Below are 21,328 nucleotides of genomic sequence, written 5' to 3'. Positions count from 1 at the left end.
TAATTAGGGGTGTAACGGCACATGTATTCATACCGAACCGGTTCGGTAAAGGACTTCCGGTACAGTGCACGTGTGTACCGAGCGGTACGAATGCAATCTTTAACAGTTAACAGACGGCTTGTTTAATGAGTGGAACACACTTCAATACAAGTTTCCATAAGAACATATGTATTCTGTCAATTTTATCATTAAATTCCAGTCATGCCATATTGATGCTCTTTAATGTGACATGACAGATCACTGTAAAGACACATCAGTTCAAGCAGCACTGCGGCACGAGTGAATGTGATCACCTTGTCATAGTCAAAGAATAAACATGAATTAACATCAGAAGGTATGTTAAGGATACATTACAACTTACTCAAATGTATCACATTGTGTAATCGTTCAGTGTTTCAACAACAGAAAGACGTCGATAAAACACGAGAGAGATGAACTCTGTCACTAAATGTATGCATTATATTAGCCTATATATTCATCATATTCTACTTAACCTGAAAACCTGAAAAAAATCTAACCTATAATTAGATTTATAAGTTAATGCAAAAACGGTCTTATGAGAAGTTTACACGTTTGCATACAATGGGAGTGCAAGTAAGGCCTCCCTATATAGTCTACACTATACAGCATTCTTTATCGTTTGATTAAACAGAAACAACAAGGCAATTATATATTACATTCTGAATCAAATTATAATCTTTGTGTGCCCTTTGTTAGAGTTAAGCTTGGTAAAACGTCCTTCAAATATGTCGCAGCCTCAGATTGGAATTTGCTCCAGACTGAGTTGAAGCTAAAAGATCTGGTGACATTTAGTCATTTTAAAATTTTACTACATCATTTTGAGAGTAAATTAATGGTGTGTAATTGTTTTTGACTGGTTGTATGTTTTATGTTTTTTATGTGACTTTTTATGTATAACTGTACATGCAAACACAGCTGCCTATCTTGGCCAGGACAGGACATTTTAATCTCAGTGAGTTTTTCTCCTGGTTAAATAAAGGTAATAATAATCATAATTAGTAGAGATATTTTTTATATTATATTTTTAAGAACATTTTAAGAAACCTTTAGTTTAGGACAATTACAATTTGTTCAGTAAACCAATAAAAAAAAAGAAAGCATTTTTATATTTAGTGTTCTCTCCCCGAACTGTCAGCTTTGTGTACTGTTACACCCCTATTATTAATGCAATCTTAAAATCAAAAGGTGTATATGTTAATTATTTAATGCATTGTTAACTTGCATGAACAATGACTATAAATTTAATTAACTAGCTTTGAACTATAATTTATTAAGCAAGGTCAACAACTATTGATAAACACTGTAAAAAATTAAATAAAATAAATAAATAAAAAGAAATCACTGTTAGATCATGTTGGTCAATTCATTAAATAACGTTAACAAATTAGATCTTATTGTAAAGTGTTACTGAACTTATAAGCTCTTAAACCTTTTCTAGCACCAAAATTAGGACCAAAAGGTTTATTCTAAAATCTTATTCTAGCATTACAGTGAATGAAAAAAAAAAAAAAAAAAACTGAAGAACTCCAAAGGCACACAAAATTGTTTGTCACCAACTATTTTCAAGTTGTTTGGAAAGTGCTGTTTATGTCAATGTCCGAGAAGCTCTCCATCAGTAGGAAACTGGTGCACCATCTCTCCACAGTAGATGTGAATGGACATGTTCCAAAGAGGCAGGAAAGCAAAAAAATATACCTTGAGGAAAGAAAAAGAAAACGCAAAGAAAAAACTTGTTTATAAAACAGATCTATCCATTATTATAATTGGCTCAATTAAATTAAAACGATAGATGTACAGTATATATTCACACAGCAGTATCTGTATGAAAAAAAGAAGAAAAAAAAGAAATAGCCATAAGAGGGATCATAAAAATGAGCATGTTGTCTCTTTTTTATCTAGTACTGCCCTGATGAAGCAGTTTAGTCTGCACGTGTGTGTAAGCTTTTGACCACAACTGCATCCCCTATGTGATGAATTACCTCAGTCGTCAGGGTAGAATGATTGGAGAGGTTCCTTCACGTATCCCACTGAGCACATCATCTTCGCTGACACTGGACTTTAAAAATAGAGAACATTTTAATAATGGTTTTTATTCCTACTTTACAGGGAATTAAACATAACTTAAATATAGATAAATAACCCAAGACCAATGTAAATTGAGAAAAGTATTCTTGCATTTTTTTCTCATCTTGCCTTGCAAGTTTCAGCTTACCTTGCACCATCTCCATGAAGGATGTTCCTGCATTTACCACGCCTGGCACAGCAATGCTGCGGCTCCATTCCTTTGGGTGTGTGGCCTGTAAAATATATAATGATTAGGGGATCTGGAAATGCACAAGTGGGAATGTATTACTTACAAATGGACAAGGTGCAAAGCATTTAAAAGCTAAAGACTTGATAGCAATGTTATAGCTTGTGTCATGGCTGGGCATAAATTCATAATTAACATTAACTTGACCTCATCAAGATGGCTCTGTGATTCCACACAGCTTGCACTGGATCTCCAATAACACATCTGTATTGATCCTACAAAATAAAAAATAAAATAAGCACAAAATATTAAAAACACAAATAGTACTTTAACATCTTAACGTTACTCTCCAAATGCAAAAAGAAAAGAACATATTAAAATCATTATTTCATTACTGGATGTTGTTATACGTTAAGTTAATATATGGAATAAATGTATATAACGTTAAATGTCTTCTGTCCATTTAAAAAGTAACTGTTAGGAGTTCGATTCAAATATTGTATGTAACGTTACAGCAGGCAAATTCATTGAACATGCCCACACCGGCGATCACATTCCGATTTAAGAAATTATTATAATGCAATCTTAGATAACAAGTTACATGAATATGAATAATACAATAAATACATAGGAAACATGATTAACGTTAATTCACCTCCCGAGTCCATAGTGCGTCTATCCTATCTGCGATTAAACTAAATAACTACACCGTAATAGAGAGCTACCATGTTACGGTGAAAATGTAAAATCAAGAGAGCTTATATCAAGATATACTTACTTGACTCCAGGGACGTGCACAGGATTTTTGAGGGGCAGTTGCTCTGACCTAAAAAAGGGAACCCCCCCCCCAACCGAAACCACCCACCCCACCCCCACCCCTCATGATCTGTCCAATTACAAATTATTGTTATTGCCATTATCATTATTATTTCAATGCCCCCTAGTGGTATTTATGTTCTGCTCAGGAAAAATATTATAGGTGGGGCTATTTTTTTGCAGGGGGGTCTGGGAGTTTCTCCCCCAAGAATTTTTTTTATTTGGTAGATGTGATTTCCTGCATTTTGGTGCGTTTGAGGCAATTTCCCTTGCCTATACCAATAAAGAACACAAACCAGTCAATATCAATAGTCTAATAAAAAAAGACAATATTAATTTAACTGCCATCAACAGTTTATGATCGTCCATTTGTTATACCTTTCCGACAACGTTAAGTCTCACTCGACAACGGCGACAATCTCCTTCTAGTGCCGCTCATGCAGGCTCAGCCAAGGCAGTTAGAAGGATTTTGGGGGCCCCAAGCAAATTGGACATGGCTAACTTTCTACAGATAAACGGGTAATGATTAAAAAATGTTTGTAAAACTTTAAGAAACCATTTTTAAAACATCTATAAACATTACATAGATAGACAGACCAAATATTCCTAACACTTTGTTAAGGGTTACTAGTTGGTTTGTAAACTGTCTATAAACATTATCTGGATGGTTATTATGAAGTTGCAACAGATGACTATAATACCTGTTAAATAGTTAATAAACAGTAACAGTAAAACATGTGGGTTGTCCTGATACTGTACTTCAAAATGCAACAGTGTAAAAATTGCCACACCGAATAAAGTAACTGTTCAAGATCCATTGGTAACTTATAAAAATAATATCATATTTGCATAAACTGTTACTACCAAATATCCAGACACTAGCACATTAAGATAAGCTATGGAAAAAATCATGTTCCTCTGCCTCTTTCTGGTTAAATAATGTTTATAATAATAGTTAATGCTATATTAACTATTCCAGGTTATTTATGCATAGCATAAAAATAGTTAGTATAGCATGCTATGCCACTTTCATCAAAACCTATTACAAAGCTATAGCAATTTTATGTCATTAAATACGATAAAGTTATTCTGGAACAGATCTGCTTCTTCCTTATCCCGTTAAAAAAAAACATATTACAGTAAGTAACCATATTCCATCCGTTCGAAAAAAAAAGTTGCACTAACTGTTCGTTACAAGCAGCATTTGCCAGGCAGGTAACGTTAGCTAACATAAACATATTTTTGCTAGCCTACCTGCTGCAAAATTACACCATTTTTGTACAAATAAAGCTATTATATATAGTGTAATTTATCACTTACCACTATCTTGTTTTTTCTCTTTTTTCTTTTCTGGCTTCCTAAAGCATAATTCCGCTTCATGATCGCCGAGGAGGTTTTGTATTTTGCCGGCAGCAGAGATTGCGTGGTTGGGTGGCTGTTGTCAGCGACGACTGAGAGGGCCCCCTTGAGGGGGATTCCGATAACAGTGTCAATGCACTTTACTGCAATCAAAGGGGCGCTCAAGCAGTTTGTCGTTGCATTTTATTCTTAACCTGTCGCTGTCTTGAGGCCCCAGGCCAGCTCGGTGCCCCAAGCAATTGCTTGACTTTCACTTTCAGACGGGTACCCGAATATGGAAGTGAACGAGGCTTTGCGATTTTTTTTTTTTTTGTATCTAGGCATACGTGCAATTCTGCATCCATTGTACGATTTTTTTATTTATTTTTTTCCACCTCGGAAGGGCAACGTGAGTCGAGAAGGGCATATGGGCAGTTGCCCGGGCAACCTGAGCAACCCCCCTGTGCACGTCCCTGCTTGACTCGTTATTTGTAGCATATAACGTCTCATCCGTAATGATGCAAACGGTTCGCTCCTCTGTTGTCTGTTCTCTTCAGCTGCCTTCATTTCCCTCACGCATCTCGATGACGCAATCATGGCGGACCGCGCATTTTTCAAAATCATGACGTAGTATTTTTGGCGCATGCGCATTGAAATATTAAGTATAAATATAAAATAAGATATTTCGTGCATTAAATGTTGATTATAAATCACTTATTAATTATCCATTTCTGTTCAGGTTGTTCTAACACTGTGTAGTTGGACTGTATTTCAGAGAACTTGACTCATTCACCTAACTAAAAGTCAATCATGTTTAGAGTCTGATTAAAATTAAATGTAGCCTATTTTAACTGAATTTTAATGCAAATTAATTTGGTTTAGATTTGTTCAACTTTTTCTTGCAATTAATGCAATTAAATGTGTGTTTAATCGCCATACAACAACATAATATTGAAAGTATTCTGTACACAGATGTAAAGTAGCCTACAGTACATTAGGCAACTCCTCTCATAAAGATTGACAATGTCAAATTATGTAGAAAACTGACACTTGTAGTTGAGTTCATAGGAGCTAGTTATAACATTTCAACAGTATGTTGTACTAGAGTGTAAGCGAGTGAAATTTTGAAGAAAAATACATTAACCAATGTAAATTTGGACAACAATTTTTTTTTAAAAAGCATTTATTTTCCATGTGCTTTGTCATTAGTAAAATAAGTGTACTTTATGAAACAAACTCATAATTAAAATGGTTTAAGTAAATTTAGGTGTAGACATTATTACAAGGTGCATTTTTAAAAAGCGCACTTAAGTGTGTTTATAAATATTGTCATACAAGTGTACTTTCTTTAAGTGAAAATTAACTAGATATTATTACAAAGCGCACTTATTATAAGTGTACTAAAGTGTGTTTATAAATATTGTCATGAAAGTGTACTTTTTAAGAGTACAAATTAATTATATATTATTACAAAGTACACTTATTATAAGTGTACTAAAGTGTGTTTATAAATATTGTCATGAAAGTGTACATTTTTAAAGTACAAATTAATTATATATTATTACAAAGTACGCTTATTATAAGTGTACTAAAGTGTGTTTATAAATATTGTCATGAAAGTGTACTTTTTAAAGTACAAATTAATTAGATATTATTACAAAGTACACTTATTATAAGTGTACTAAAGTGTGTTTATAAATATTGTCATGAAAGTGTACTTTTTTAAAGTACAAATTAATTATATATTATTACAAAGTACACTTATTATAAGTGTACTAAAGTGTGTTTAGAAATATTGTCATGAAAGTGTACTTTTTAAAAATACGAATTAATTAGATATTATTACAAAGTGAATTTTAAAAAAGTGTACTTAAGTGTGTTTAGAAATATTGTCATTAAAGTGTATTCTCTTTAAGTACACTTAAGTGGCACTTAATTTTAATTATATCATATTATCTACAAGTGCACTTTTTAAAAAATATACTTTAAATATATTAAGTGCACAAAAAATACACTTTCAATACAATTAAGCACACTTCTTTTTCACAAGGGCCAATATACAGTAGTGAAAAACAGCAATATTTAAGTATGATTTGACAGTGTATTTTAATATAAATCAAAAATATAAAAGATGTGCATGATAGCCGACACCTGGATGATCACTGTACAGTTGGATTTATGACTGTAAATTATTCCATTCAAATGTTATTGAAGTTTGAAACGTGCATACCAATGTCGTATGCAACTTTAGAGACGGTCCCTAAATTTGCGAATATCAAACGTCTAACGTCAAACCAACTTCATGCCAGTACAGAACTGTCTAAGTAAGTATATTTGGCTTATACTTGTACTCAATCTTTTTATCGAGTTAGGCCTACATAAAGTACAATTATGTATTCAACGTAAAGCCTACTTGCTTGTAGATGTGTTTATTCTTTTGATTGAGTAAGTTAGCCAATTAAATACTTAAATAGTTTTCCTATAGTTTTACATGCTGTTTTATAAACTTACATTGTTTGAAAATATTGATTTATAAAGAAAACAGACATATTCCTAATTCGGAGTATCTGAATTTTTGTTTAGGCTAGTGCACTTGCAGGAATTTACTTTAAAGGTGCTGTATGTAAGTTTTTTACTTTACTAAAACACAAAAATACCATAATGTGTTTGCAGATATTTAGGAAACATGCGAAGTTCACATTTTGTTTCTCTGAAAGACAACGCTACATGTCGGAATGTCTGTTTTTGTTTTGGTGTGTCATAATGCACATAATGCCAGTTTACCCAATAGTATTTCAACACCACAGATTGCCAGATGGCAGAAAACACAGCATACTGCAGCCATGGAAGCCAGCAAACAAACTGGGTCAGTGGTCACAGATTCTACCTGACCTAAAAAAAGCCTCGGCATCCATCTAAAAATCTCTTTTTAGAGATTATTAAAATGTAGATAAATCAACTCATCAACTTTCAGGGTGGCTTTCATTGTCAATCGCGCTCCTTTTGCGTCAAGCTGGCAACCTGCGTAAGCGTCAGGTGAAGGAGGAGGTGGCGGGGCCAGGGGAAACGACGATCTCCAATATTTGTAATTTGGATTGCAGTCGAAAAACAAAATTCCTGTCTCAAAAAATTAGGGGGCTGGTTGCTATAGTAATGAACACAACTTTCACACGCATCTGATCGGCAAATAAAAAAGTGGTTTGTGCAATTATATTTTTCAATGAAAGAGTAAAGCTCCATACAGTCTTAATGTGCCTGCCGTCCTCACTGACATGCTTGTTTGAAGGCCCTTTCAATGCTGCTTGTTTTTTGGTTTGTCTTTCTTCAGGAGCGTCTGGTGTTGGTTCGGATAGAGTGTCAGTCTCAATGGAGGAGGGAGATTCAGTCATTTTTCACACTGGTGTTAAAACAAACCAACAGGAAGTTATTAAATGGTATTGTAATGAAACTCGTATTGCTCAAATCAGTGGAGACTTCAGTTATATCTGTACAGATGTTCAGTGTAATGAAGGTACTGAGAGATTCAGAGACAGACTGAAGCTGGATCATCAGACTGGATCTCTGACCATCATGAACATCAGAACTGAAGACTCTGGAGATTATGAACTGAAGATCATCAGAAGCAGTGACAGCAGTGACAGAATCTTCAATGTTTTTGTCAGTGGTGAGTCAGAATTAATGTTTAAATGCAGTTTATATATGTTTAAGGCACATATGTATATATATATATATATATATATATATATATATATATATATATATATATATATATGTTAATATATTTTTTACATTGATATTTTCTTGTATATTAATTGACATACAGTTTACATCTTTACAAACTTGCTGAGCAATTTGATATAAAATAAGGATGCAAAAAGAGTTAAAAAGCACAAACCAAATTGTTCCTTTTCAGATCAAAAGTCAAGATAGAGTTCTTCTTGTGGAGTTTTTTGTTGTCTTGTTTTTTTGTGTTTTTTTCCAGTAAAAGATCCTCCATCATCTGTTGGTTTGTGTTTCAGGTGTTTCTGCTGCTGATCGAGATGAAGTGAAGAGAAAGTCAGTGATGGAGGGAGAATCTGTCACTTTAGTTCCTGGTGTAATGAAAAACACAAATGATTCAATGATGTGGTATTTTAATGACGCTCTCATCGCTGAAATCACTGGAGATCAGAGTCAGATCTGTGCAGATGATCAGTGTAAAGAGAGATTCAGAGACAGACTGAAGCTGGATCATCAGACTGGATCTCTGACCATCACACACACCACAAACACAGACTCTGGAGAATATAAACTACAGATGATGATCATCAACAGTAGCTTCAGCATCACCAGAGTGAAGAGATTCAGTGTTTCTGTCACTGGTGAGTATATAATCCCATCATTAAATCCATTTTCCTTTGAGGAATTGGAGAAAAAAAATGCAATATTTTTTAGATAGACCCAATCAATAATAAGTGTTGGGTAGTGGACTGTTTAACAAAAGGAGCTTTGACTTGATAACGCTTTGTCTAATGTAATTAACATGGTAAATGCATTATATTAGACATTTTCCCAGTGTGCACTGCGGTTACCTGTTGGTTTACATGCAACCAAATAATCCATTTATAATCAGATTGACGGCTCAATCGGACTGAAAAACCTTCATGTAAGCCTTAATCGACTGAAAAACTGTTCAGATCCGATTTGTGTGACCATGCAGCGCTTTCGTTTTCTGGGATATCTGCATTGGTTTCTTAGGCAAAAAAAAAATTCAGATGCGTTGGTAAGCCAAAGACAGCTAAAAGCAATCGCAGCATATTTATCTGGAAACTGATTTCCAGAAATGTGATTTGAAATGTGATGCGCACATCAACCCGATCACTTTATTCATGTTGACACTACGTTCGGATTCATCAGTCAAGAATTAATTAATTCCAATTAAAGCAGAAAGTTTGCATATAGACAGTGCTGTGATGCTGCTTTAGCTACTGTTGCAGTTCAATTAATGATGACTAAAGTGATGAAGTGTGAATCTCAGTCAAAATTATTGTTAAATATTGGATGGATGTCTTCATCTGTTCCAGGTTCAGGTCTGTCTGCAGGTGCTGTAGCAGGAATAGTTGTCGTTGTTCTGCTGGTGTTTGCTGCTGCTGGAACCGCTGCTGGGATTTACTATCATCGCCACAGGAGTCATAGAGAAGTACCACAGAATGTGAGTATTACATTATGACATTTGATTATGATATTTAACAAGAAATATGAGATTTACTGTGCAAAATAGACTTCAAAAGAACAGTGGTATGAATACATTTTTATATTATTATTTATTATATAATTATAATTAGGAGTGTAGCATAAATGCAGTTCACATTTGTTTATTATTATGAGCATTTAGTAGCATTAATGTGAAAATCTTTTTTTAACACTACAGAAGCAGATATTCACCGGTGAGACTGTTAAAACAAACCTAATAAAATAAACAGTGTTCATTCTTGTTCAGAGAGCAAGCATCTCATTATAAAACACCAATACAACAGTTTTAGCATTTTAAATGTGATATTGAAATCACAGTATTTCAAATGTATGTTTCTGTAGTACAGATGAAAGTTTGATGCAGTTAAATATTTAGGGAAACTTTAGGGAAAGTCTCTAGGATCTTTGTGTTTGTGTGACATTTACCTTCTGTCAATCTGTGTTTTCTTACAGGAGGATGATAACTTGTGATAACTCGCCACCTGATCCGAATTACATTCCTTTGAGGAGGAGGCATTTTCCAAGTTTTTAATTGAATTGTTACCTCAGAAATCTTTCCGTACTCACCTGAAGCAAACAACCGCGGGACGGATGAATCAGAATGACAGCTCATTAGTTATGCGACTATCCAACGGCCTAAAACCATATAATGAAATTAACAACATGAAGTAATTAATCACAATTGACTTATCAACATCAAGATACATTTTTGATAAACTTCCAACTAACAAATAACTTGATGTTGTTGATTTGTCAACACTGTCCTCAGATCAGTGTTGATCAAGAAGGCAGCAGGAGCTGTAGCTGGTCCCTCTTTTGGTCTTTCTGGACAAGGCCAATCCAATCAAGTCAATTCTATTGTAGAGAATACAAAAAGAAAATACAGATTTTGAGTTAAATTTGTCTATCACATATTTATTACACGCTTACATTGTTATACAATGTCCTTCAAGATGTATTGTCTTATGTTGTCCCATAATAATAATAATAAATATATATATATATATATATCTATATCATTATTAATAATAATCATGCTGCAATGATTTTATAACCTTTATAATAATACAATTTTAAGCCTGATTAAAGGGACCCAAATAAATGCAGTGCAAATGGCCAACAGATTAGTACTTATAGCTTAGCTTCAGATATGAACAACACTGCAAAAAAAAAAACTTTTAAGAGCAAAAATTATGGATACTATTCATTAAAGTAATCAGATTTTAGAAAAAAAATATTGTCACGTGAATTAATCACTGTTACTTCATCACTGGTTCAAAATGGTTCATAACACTTTGAAATGTCAATGGTTCACTAATAGGGGCGATGATCTCTGTGAACCCATGAATCATGAGCAGTCACAGAGCCATTGAACAACCTGATCTCTGATCAGTTTTGTAAATTTTTAGATGTTTTAATGAGACATTAATATAATTAAAAGGAATAATAGTAGTTAATAGTCTCGTATTTGGTTGTTTAGATGAGCCATCCATGGAACAAACAAAACTGACAATGTAATATTTATTTTCATTAGAGGATTAGTTATTTGCATTTTATTTTCAATAAAACATTTGCAATAGATTTGTAAAAGGTGGTTTATGCATGTGTGGCTTGGGTTTTTGTTGCATTTACACTGTTCTGACCAGCAGGGATCTCTGTGGAGATGGGTGTTGAATAGGTGTCACTCGAAGCTTTGACACAATGCGGCACATTTGCTTCAACTCTTTCAGTGTTTCATGAAGCATCTGTCTGCCCATCACTAGAAGGCAATGGCAGCAGGCAGTCCAAACAAACGAACACAACAAGGCAGGGAACAGGCAATTAATCCAAAACCAGAAGACAAGAGACCAGGGAGAACACTCAGAATTGCAGCGTTCACTAAACAAGACTAAACAAAGAGTGACAGAATCACACAGGCTTTTATAGGGTGAGCTAAAAAGGTAAATGAGACAGGTAGATGTAATCAGGAATGATGTGTCTGGGCATTGAGTATTGTGGGTAAAGTCTGTGGTGAAATGGCAATAGTCTGAGGTGGAGTGGCCTACACGAGCACTCTCACTGCTGATCTTGACATAGCCCCCTTCCTAAAGAGTGCTTCCAGACACTCTTATAATTATCCTGGAGGGAGGTAAAGTGGATGGCCAGGCCAATGGAGCAGAAGAGGCCTGTAGACTAAGGGAGAGCAGAAGACCAGAAAGAAGAAGGCTGAGCAGATGGGCTTGAAGATACCCATGGTGGAGCAAGTGGCCCGGCAAGAGACTGAGTGCTCTCTGGACTCGGCAAGAGACTGAGTCTGAGTGTTCTCCGGACTCGGGGCAAGAGACTGAGTGCTCTCTGGACTCGGCAAGAGACTGAGTCTGAGTGTTCTCCGGACTCGGGGCAAGAGACTGAGTCTGAGTGTTCTCCGGACTCGGGGCAAGAGACTGAGTGCTCAGTCTCAGTCTGAGTCTGCTGCTGCGTCCCAATTCGCCTACTTATACTACGTCCTAAAAGTATGTACTCTTTTTGTGAAGAAAAGGTATATACTTTTGAGTGTGTAGCAGAAAAGTATGCAAGCTTCGATACTACTACTAAGATACTACTTCGCCATCTTTAATGGACTCTGTCGCTTAGCTATGTGCATCCCGTCCCCGTTTATCTGCCCTGTAATCATCGTCAGATTCGTCACAGTTCAAATCCTCCACATTAAGTTTAATCTCCTACCATATCGGAGAGAAATGTAGCCGCTCGTTGATCTGCCATGTGTGGGTCTTTACGCAGAGACTCTCCTCGTGTTTAAATTAGGGCCGGGACTCGATTAAAAAAATTAATCTAATTAATTAGAGGCTTTGTAATTAATTAATCGAAATTAATCGCATTTTAATCGCATATAAATATTTGACCAGAGAACAATGAGAAGTAATTTTTCACATGTATTTTTAGTGTAGTGATTTTTACTTTTGTCCACCCAAGGACACTAAGTAAGAGAGTGATTGGTACTCACTTCACCGCTGACGTTGTGAATTTTGGATCACACGTCACTTAAGGTTTGGTTATGAGTACATCAGATGACCACCTTCCCCCCTCTTAGTTTGGGACACTAGCTAGTCAAGGCCTTTTACCTTGGCTGTATGAGAACACTCCGCACAGGAGGCTGCCCAGTCATTTATAATGAATGTAAAGGGGGGGGGGGGGGGAGAGTTGGTCAGCTGATTTATCTGAAAGATTGGTGAGATTTCTAACTTGTAGAGCCTTTTCTGCTTTATCAGCACAAGGAGGACACAATTGTAATAAAATAGATTTTATTAACAAAAGATAAACAGACAAATTAACACAACTACTAAATGAATACAATGAATGATAAAGGAATAAAGTGCGTAAAATGCATAAAATGCATGTGAGTAAGTTAAGTGTGGCTATAGAAGAGTTACGTTATCTTATGGAAAGATAAACTGTTGTTTCTCCGAAATTAAGGTGAAGAACCTTATTTTGCATTAAACAAATAAACGAAAGATTATTTGTTATTAACTAGCATCAGTTATATTACCTCTAATGTAAATTAGAAAATCATATACTGATAATATACAACAATGCCAAGGTCTCTAGAAAGAGGTTTGGTTAAGTGATATTTACGTTCCACGTGGTTGAGTAAGCAGTCCGATGGTGATGACTTCTTCCACTGGTTTTGCTGGGAGACAGTGCAGTGAAGAAAGGAGCTGGAATCTGTTTCAACAGCCTTGAACACGAAGATCTGTGGGATGCTGATCTCCTGGGGCACCAAAGGGTCCTAAAATCTGGAACACGCAGATGAGGCCCTGAAGTAGGTGCAGAAGGTCCTTAATCTGGAACACGCAGACGAAGGAACCTTGAAGTGAAGGTTTGCTCTCCTGAGCTTAACCTTGTTGCAAATGTCTCTGTGTGTCTTCTGCCTCTTTGGACCAGACACTCAGAAGTTGGTCAATCTGCTCTGGTCTCTCTAGCATGGAGACTCGGGACGTGCTGTAGTCGTCTCGCTGGACTAAAACTCTGAACGTAGTGTTGGTTAATGTCTCTTTCCTCACAGGCTGGAGGCTCAGAACGTTGTCGTATCTGTCACTGCCTCATAAGCTGTAGATTCAGATCCTCGGATCTTGTGTTGTCTCTCTGGTTAAACCAGAGGCTCAGAACTTGGTTGCTCTGTCACAGTCTAATCCTCGGCAGGCAGACTCAGAACTTGGTGAACTGTTTGTCTCTCGGATGTGGAGACTCAGAAACTGGTTGCTCTGTCACAGTCTAATCCTCAGGGGACAGACTCTGAACTTGGTGAACTGTTTGTCTCTCGCGTGGAGGAGACTCAGAACCTGATTGCTCTGTCACAGTCTAATCCTCAAGGGACAGACTCAGAACAAGGAGTGTCTATTGAAAGGGTACCTTTATCCTTTTCCAAATAGGAGGAGATTGCAATTTGGCGCTTCTCCATTCCAGTGTTGCTATTGGCTGCTGGCATCAGAGAGGGCACACAGTGTGGCCCACCCTTCTTTCCCCTGTGGAACTCATTTGCATACTGTACACAGTTAGAAGTCTTTAAAGTGTCTTTAAAGTTCATCAATGCATTTCTCACTTTCCAAACCACCATCAGAATACCCTTGGCAATATACTAACACATAGACACCAAACATGATGGAAAAAGATTGAACTGTCATGTGTTCATTCATTTGTTCATTAACAGCTGAATTTGTGGAAGATGTTGCATTACAAATAGCTGTCACTGAAAATACTTATTTCTCTGAATAAGTATGAGATGGATATGTGTAGTTTACATCAGTCTTAAGGTTTCCAAACATAGTTGTGAATGGATTTGGATGGATCAGTTTTGGTCTTTCTTTGTTTCACCCACTACTGCTGAAGTCCCGAGGAATGTTTATGGCCGTCACAAATCAGGTCATTAGGGATCCATCTCTAGATGGGTGAAGGGCAGAAACTGCATGTGGACCAATGAGAAGTCCTGTCCTTCCTGGGCTTGTTACTAGAGGTCTTCTTCTTGCCCTCAAAGAGGTGTCTGGCTGTTGTCCAAGCATCTTTATCTGATGGCGTTGGACATCTTGTTTGTGCTAGTCCAACAAGATCCAATCAAAATGGAGCAAACCTTTGTCCACTGTTATGGGCAAAGAGGGGCCCGGCCATAAACTGGGCCCTGGAATTCTGCTGTCCACTACATTAGTATACCATTGAATAATGACTGAATACATAAGCTTAATCAACAAAATATTGTTTATTTATTTCAGTCCAGCAGACCAGCGCAATGTTTGCCATTACGTTTAGCAAAAGCATATTTGTGATATTTGAGGCTCGATGTACTGCGGTGATACGCAAATTCCTTGTTGTATAGCTTGCGCACAACCATGCTCTTGACGACGCTTCCATTCTTTCGTTTTTTAAAACAAAATTTCCCATCCACTGGGCCAAGCAAAGCAGTCTCATCAGCTTCTTCGTTCATGTTCACTCATGCCCTGCATCTCAATCAGCTCCCTAGTTCCCTAGTCAGGGCACTGATCAAGACATAAGTCAATGGGCTGACTCCCTGATCAGTGCCCTGACTACTGAACTAGGGAGCTGATTGAGACCATAGACAGTAAAAGAAATGGACCGAGCGATCCCATTGACGTCAACGGCGAAATAATGAAGTCAACCTAGGGGCACTCACTTCCTGATGGCTGAGCGAACTGCGCAGGCTCAGACTGAGCTTGACGACGTAGATGTGACGTGAGCCTCCTGTCTGACAGCTGTAGGTCTTAGTAGTTGTGGAAAGTGAAATCTGAATCACGTTATTTAAATATTTTCTCCCGTTGCTTTTGGCTCACTATGGGCTTCTCCCCATTCTTCCCCCTTGACTTTATCAGACTTTATGTCTCCACGTCCCCTCGACTGTCTCATAGACAGTAAAAGATTGCCTGCGAGCGTCTCCTCAGGTCTATACGGTAATTTCTCAACTGTGCGACAGAGTCGCGTTGGTTATGACACAATTGTTAGCCTATTTTTACAAAAACAGCTTCTGCGGGGCGATAGTGTAAGATACAAGGTAATGGAGCCTTTTATGCATTGTCGTGTTTCTTTAGAAATAAACAATGGACAAATGGAGTCTTTAAACGCCTCAGATGTAAAGTTATTCACTGTCAAAGTGACTCAAAAATGAATGGGAGTCGATGGGATGCTAACAGCAGGTGATGGCTTGGTTAGCAATGGCAGTCCCTAGGGGTGGAACGCTTTCCGAGCGCTAGATTACCCCCTTGATTGAGACGCACCCATGGTTTGTTGTTGTCGTGACTCCGGAGCGCTAGTTGGTGTTCCAGTATAATCGGTCCGTCGAAACTGATTCATTGAAAAATGTTCCGCGGTGCAAAAATAAATGTGGTTAAATTTTTTTTTTTTTTTTGCGTAATTAATTAACGCATTAAAGTCACGTAATTAATTAATCTTAATTAACGCGTTAAAGTCCCGGCCCTAGTTTAAATATAATGATGCATTTAAAAGTTATTGGCCAAACGTGTCATTACAAAAGTTTACAATCCTGCTGCAGGTGAAATATAATGTGGACACCACTGAATAAATATATTTTTGTCAGGTTAAATATTGATAGGTGGTCAATCAAACCCCTTTATCTAAACTTCTCTAATTAACGTTGAACTCGCACATCCGTTATGTTTGTAGTTTTTTAACGGTTTTTATACGCGTTTGTAGTTCTAATCGAATCCTCGTCCAACTCGCAAAGGGTTGTGGGCAATATCAGCCGTTAGAGTGCCCATCGATCCATACTTCGAATTCGGATTGGAAATAGTAAACCATCCGGGAATCTTTGGAATAATCTTTTTCGTGATCCAGCGTCGCTGCCATATTGGTTGGGTCTCTCCACTCAACGCTAGTATTCACAGTCAATCGGAGTCAACGGAGAGCGAGCAATTATGCCCGTATTTTGTGCAGCTTACGGCTGCAATAACGCAATATTGATACCAGATCGCATGGGATTACATTTCACAAGTAAGAATGAACAATAATTTAGGTTATTTTACAATTTATACATCATTATCATTTCATGCTTGTGTCATTTGTGGTGTCTGTATTTCACAAAGTAAGGCTGCACCACATCGCAAAATTAATTACCCTGGAGTTACAGAGTGCAAGCATACGCAAGTAGCTGTGCAAAACAGTTCTTTTTAAAGGATTTTAGCTCCCCAGTCCCAGTCGCAAGCCTGACAGGGTAATGTAAGATGCTGGAATGACCTGGAATTATAACGTTTACTTTAGGCCTTTAAAAAAAATAATTCTGAGCTGGTACAGTATATGGGGGCTTGTATGTATATCTGTTACAGAAGGTGTGTGATCGAGTGTGTACACACTCGATCACACACCTTCTGTGTGTGTGTAAGTGAGTGTGTGAGTGAGAAATAAATTCAAGTGATAAATTAAACTTGTTTCTTTATTAAAATATAAAATTAATTCAAATACATTTATCAATATGCCATTGTGTGTGTGTGTGTGTGTGTGTGTGTGTGTGTGTGTGTGTGTGTGTGTGTGAGAGAGAGAGAGAGAGAGAAAGAAAGAAAGAAAGAAAGAAAGAAAGAGAGAAATAAATTCAAATGAACAATCAAACTTGTTTCTTTATTAAAATATAAAATTCATTCATTTATACATTTATCAATATGTCATAGTCTGCATCCAAGATGGCGCCGTCCTGATACGTCCGCTCCTATAGACCATTTCATTCAGAATGTTTGTAAACAATCGCCTCAAGATACTTCCGGGTGGCAGAAAGCGAGCGGCTTCTACTGACAAACTGAAGAGGTCAGCCGGCTACTGTAAACAGTAACATAGTTAAGAACATTGTTGTTGATTAAAGTTGAAACTATGACGAAAACGTGTTTGTGGTTGCGCCGTCAGATATACAGCAAAAGGTGTAGGATTTTATCGATTTCATTCAGAAAGAAGTAAATATATGCAGCAAAACCTGTGGGTGAGGAGGCTAAAGCGAGTGGACGTCGTCAAAAGTGGCGCTACAGAGAAGTATTCTCAAAATGGTCCATCTACAAAATCATAGCAGAGTATAATTATCTTCAGCTGGGGAATTTCGAGACTAAACCTTAGATCTCTTTTAACCCCTTACGATTCAAAGATCATACGGCCTCAGATTACTATTGTTCAACATTCACTGCTCATACATTATCTGGACAAACTCAGTATCATCAGAAAGATTAAAGACTCCAGCTTTGATATTTGAACACTGTTTAAAACTGGGTTGCAGTGACATTCAATTCTTAATTTATGTCAGGAGTGCATTATTATCGATCCGTTATGAACGATATTTTAAATAGATTCCCTTGTGAAAAAGAAGTGTGCTTAATTGTATTGAAAGTGTATTTTTTGTGCACTTAATATATTTAAAGTATATTTTTTAAAAACTGCACTTGTAGATAATATGATATAATTAAAATTAAGTGCCACTTAAGTGTACTTAAAGAGAATACACTTTAATGACAATATTTCTAAACACACTTAAGTACACTTTTTTAAAATTCACTTTGTAATAATATCGAATTAATTTGTATGTTTAAAAAAGTACACTTTCATGACGATATTTATAAACACACTTTAGTACACTTTTAATAAGTGCACTTTAAAATAATATCTAATTAATTTGTACTTTAAAAAGTACACTTTCATGACAATATTTATAAACACACTTTAGTGCACTTTTAATAAGTGCACTTTAAAATAATATCTTATTAATTTGTACTTTAAAAAGTACACTTTCATGACAATATTTATAAACACACTTTAGTGCACTTTTAATAAGTGCACTTTAAAATAATATCTAATTAATTTGTACTTTAAAAAGTACACTTTCATGACAATATTTATAAACACACTTTAGTACACTTATAATAAGTGCACTTTGTAATAATATATAATTAATTTGTACTTTAAAAAAGTACACTTTCATGACAATATTTACAAACACAATTTAGTGCACTTTTAATAAGTGCACTTTGTAATAATATCTAGTTAATTTTCACTTAAAGAAAGTACACTTGTATGACAATATTTATAAATACACTTAAGTGCACTTTTTAAAAATGCACCTTGTAATGTCTACACCTAAATTTACTTAAACCATTTTAATTATGAGTTTGTTTCATAAAGTACGCTTATTTTACTAATGACAAAGCACATGGAAAATAAATGATTTTTAAAAAAAATGAGTTGTCCAAATTTACATTGGTTAATTTATTTTTCTTCAAAATTTCACTCGCTTACACTCCAGTACAACATACTGTTGAAATGTTATAACTAGCTCCTATGAACTCAACTACAAGTGTCAGTTTTCTACATAATTTGACATATTGTCAATCTTTATAAGAGGAGTTGCCTAATGTACTGTAGGCTACTTTACATCTGTGTACAGAATAACCTACTTTAAATATTATGTTGTTGTATGGCGATTAAACACACATTTAATTGCATTAATTGCAAGAAAAAGTTGAACAAATATAAACCAAATTAATTTGCATTAAAATTCAGTTAAAATAGGCTACATTTCATTTTAATCAGACTCACTGTAAACATGATTGACTTTTAGTTAGGTGAATGAGTCAAGTTCTCTGAAATACAGTCCAACTACACAGTGTGTTACAACAACCTGAACAGAAATGGATAATTAATACGTCATTTATAATCAACATTTAATGCACGAAATATCTTATTTTATATTTATACTTAATATTTCAATGCGCATGCGCCAAAAATACTACGTCATGATTTTGAAAAATGCGCGGTCTGTCATGTTTGCGTCATCGCGATGCATAATGAAGCTGAAGGACAACAGACAACAGAGGAGCGAACCGTTTGGATCATTACAGATGAGACGTTATATGCTACAAATAACGAGTCAAGTAAGTATATCTTGATATAAGCTCTCTTGATTTTACATTTTCACCGTAACATGGTAGCTCTCTATTACGGTGTAGTTATTTAGTTTAATCGCAGATAGGATAGACGCACTATGGACTCGGGAGGTGAATTAACGTTAATCATGTTTCCTATGTATCTAAGATTGTATTATTCATATTCATGTATCTAAGATTGCATTATAATAATTTCTTAAATCGGAATGTGATCGCCGGTGTGGGCATGTTCAATGAATTTGCCTGCTGTAAATACAATATTTTAATCGAACTCCTACTTTTTAAATGGACAGAAGACATTTAACTTTATATACATTTATTCCATATATTAACTTATAACAACCAGTAATGAAATAATGATTTTAATATGTTCTTTTCTTTTTGCATTTGGAGAGTAAGATGTTAAAGTGTTTTTAATATTTTGTGCTTATTTTATTTTATTTTTTATTTTGTAGGATCAATACAGATTTGTTATTGGAGATCCAGTGCAAGCTGTGTGGAATCACAGAGCCATCTTGATGAGGTCAAGTTAATGTTAATTATGAATCACACAAGCTAAAACATTGCTATCAAGTCTTTAGCTTTTAAATGCTTTGCACCTTGTCCATTTGTAAGTAATACATTCCCACTTGTGCATTTCCAGATCCCCTAATCTCATTGCTGTGCCAGGCGTGGTAAATACAGGAACATCCTTCATGGAGATGGTGCGAGGTAAGAAACTAGCAAGGCAAGATGAGGAAAAATGCAAAAATACTTGTCTCAATTTACATTGGTCTTGGGTTATTTATCTATATTTAAGTTATGTTTAATTCCCTGTAAAGTAGGAATAAAAACCATTATTAAAATGTTCTCTCTTTTTAAAGTCCAGTGTCAGTGAAGATGATGTGCTCAGTGGGATACGTGAAGGAACCTCTCCAATCATTCTACCCTGACGACTGAGGTAATTCATCACATAGGGGATGCAGTTGTGGTCAAAAGCTTACACACACCGTGCAGAATAAACTGCTTCATCAGGGCAGTACTAGATAAAAAAAGAGACAACATGCTCATTTTTATGATTTCTTTTTTTTTCTTCTTTTTTTCATACAGATACTGCTGTGTGAATATAAACTTTGGAGCACAACTGTACATCTATCGTTTTAATTTAATTGAGCCAATTATAATAATGGATAGATCTGTTTTATAAACAAGTTTTTTCTTTGCGTTTTCTTTTTCTTTCCTCAAGGTATATATTTTTTTGCTGTCTTGCCTCTTTGGAACATGTCCATTCACATCTACTGCGGAGAGATGGTGCACCAGTTTCCTACTGATGGAGAGCTTCTGGGACATTGACATAAACAGCACTTTCCAAACAACTTGAAAATAGTTGGTGACAAACAATTTTGTGTGCCTTTGGAGTTCATCAGTTTTTTTTTCTTACTTTTTTTTTTTCTTTCATTGTAATGCTGGAATAAGATTTTAGAATAAACCTTTTGGTCCTAATTTTGGTGCTAGAAAAGGTTTAAGAGCTTATAAGTTCAGTAACACTTTACAATAATATCTAATTTGTTAACGTTATTTAATGTATTGGCCGACATGATCTAACAGTGATTTCTTTTTATTTATTTATTTTATTTAATTTTTTTACAGTGTTTATTAATAGTTGTTGACCTTGCTTAATAAATTATAGTTCAAAGCTAGTTAATTAAATTTATAGTCATTGTTCATGCAAGTTAAAAATGCATTAAATAATTAACATATATACAACTTTTGATTT

The 21,328-nt window shown here is 35.6% G+C and overlaps 1 protein-coding gene and 1 long non-coding RNA gene across 2 annotated transcripts in view; both read right to left on the bottom strand.

Annotated features, from left to right (window-relative positions):
* Positions 1-21,328, bottom strand: part of LOC137039708 (CD48 antigen-like) — an 87,300-nt gene that overhangs the window by 34,151 nt on the left and 31,821 nt on the right. The window contains exon 4 of the mRNA XM_067414982.1: positions 10,916-10,928. Within this exon, the coding sequence (XP_067271083.1) occupies positions 10,916-10,928 (13 nt within the window). The remainder of the gene's footprint in view (positions 1-10,915; positions 10,929-21,328) is intronic.
* Positions 1,397-5,309, bottom strand: LOC137039409 (uncharacterized). Its single transcript, XR_010897638.1, has 5 exons — positions 4,904-5,309; positions 2,480-2,547; positions 2,234-2,318; positions 2,001-2,077; positions 1,397-1,716 (listed from the first exon to the last, which is right to left on the bottom strand). It is a non-coding gene; the product is annotated as an uncharacterized lncRNA (long non-coding RNA).

Source organism: Pseudorasbora parva, chromosome 14 (assembly GCF_024679245.1).
Source record: "Pseudorasbora parva isolate DD20220531a chromosome 14, ASM2467924v1, whole genome shotgun sequence".
NCBI classification, from domain to species: domain Eukaryota; kingdom Metazoa; phylum Chordata; class Actinopteri; order Cypriniformes; family Gobionidae; genus Pseudorasbora; species Pseudorasbora parva.
Note: the sequence above shows the minus strand (reverse complement) of the source record. Positions and strands in the feature narration are given on the sequence as shown.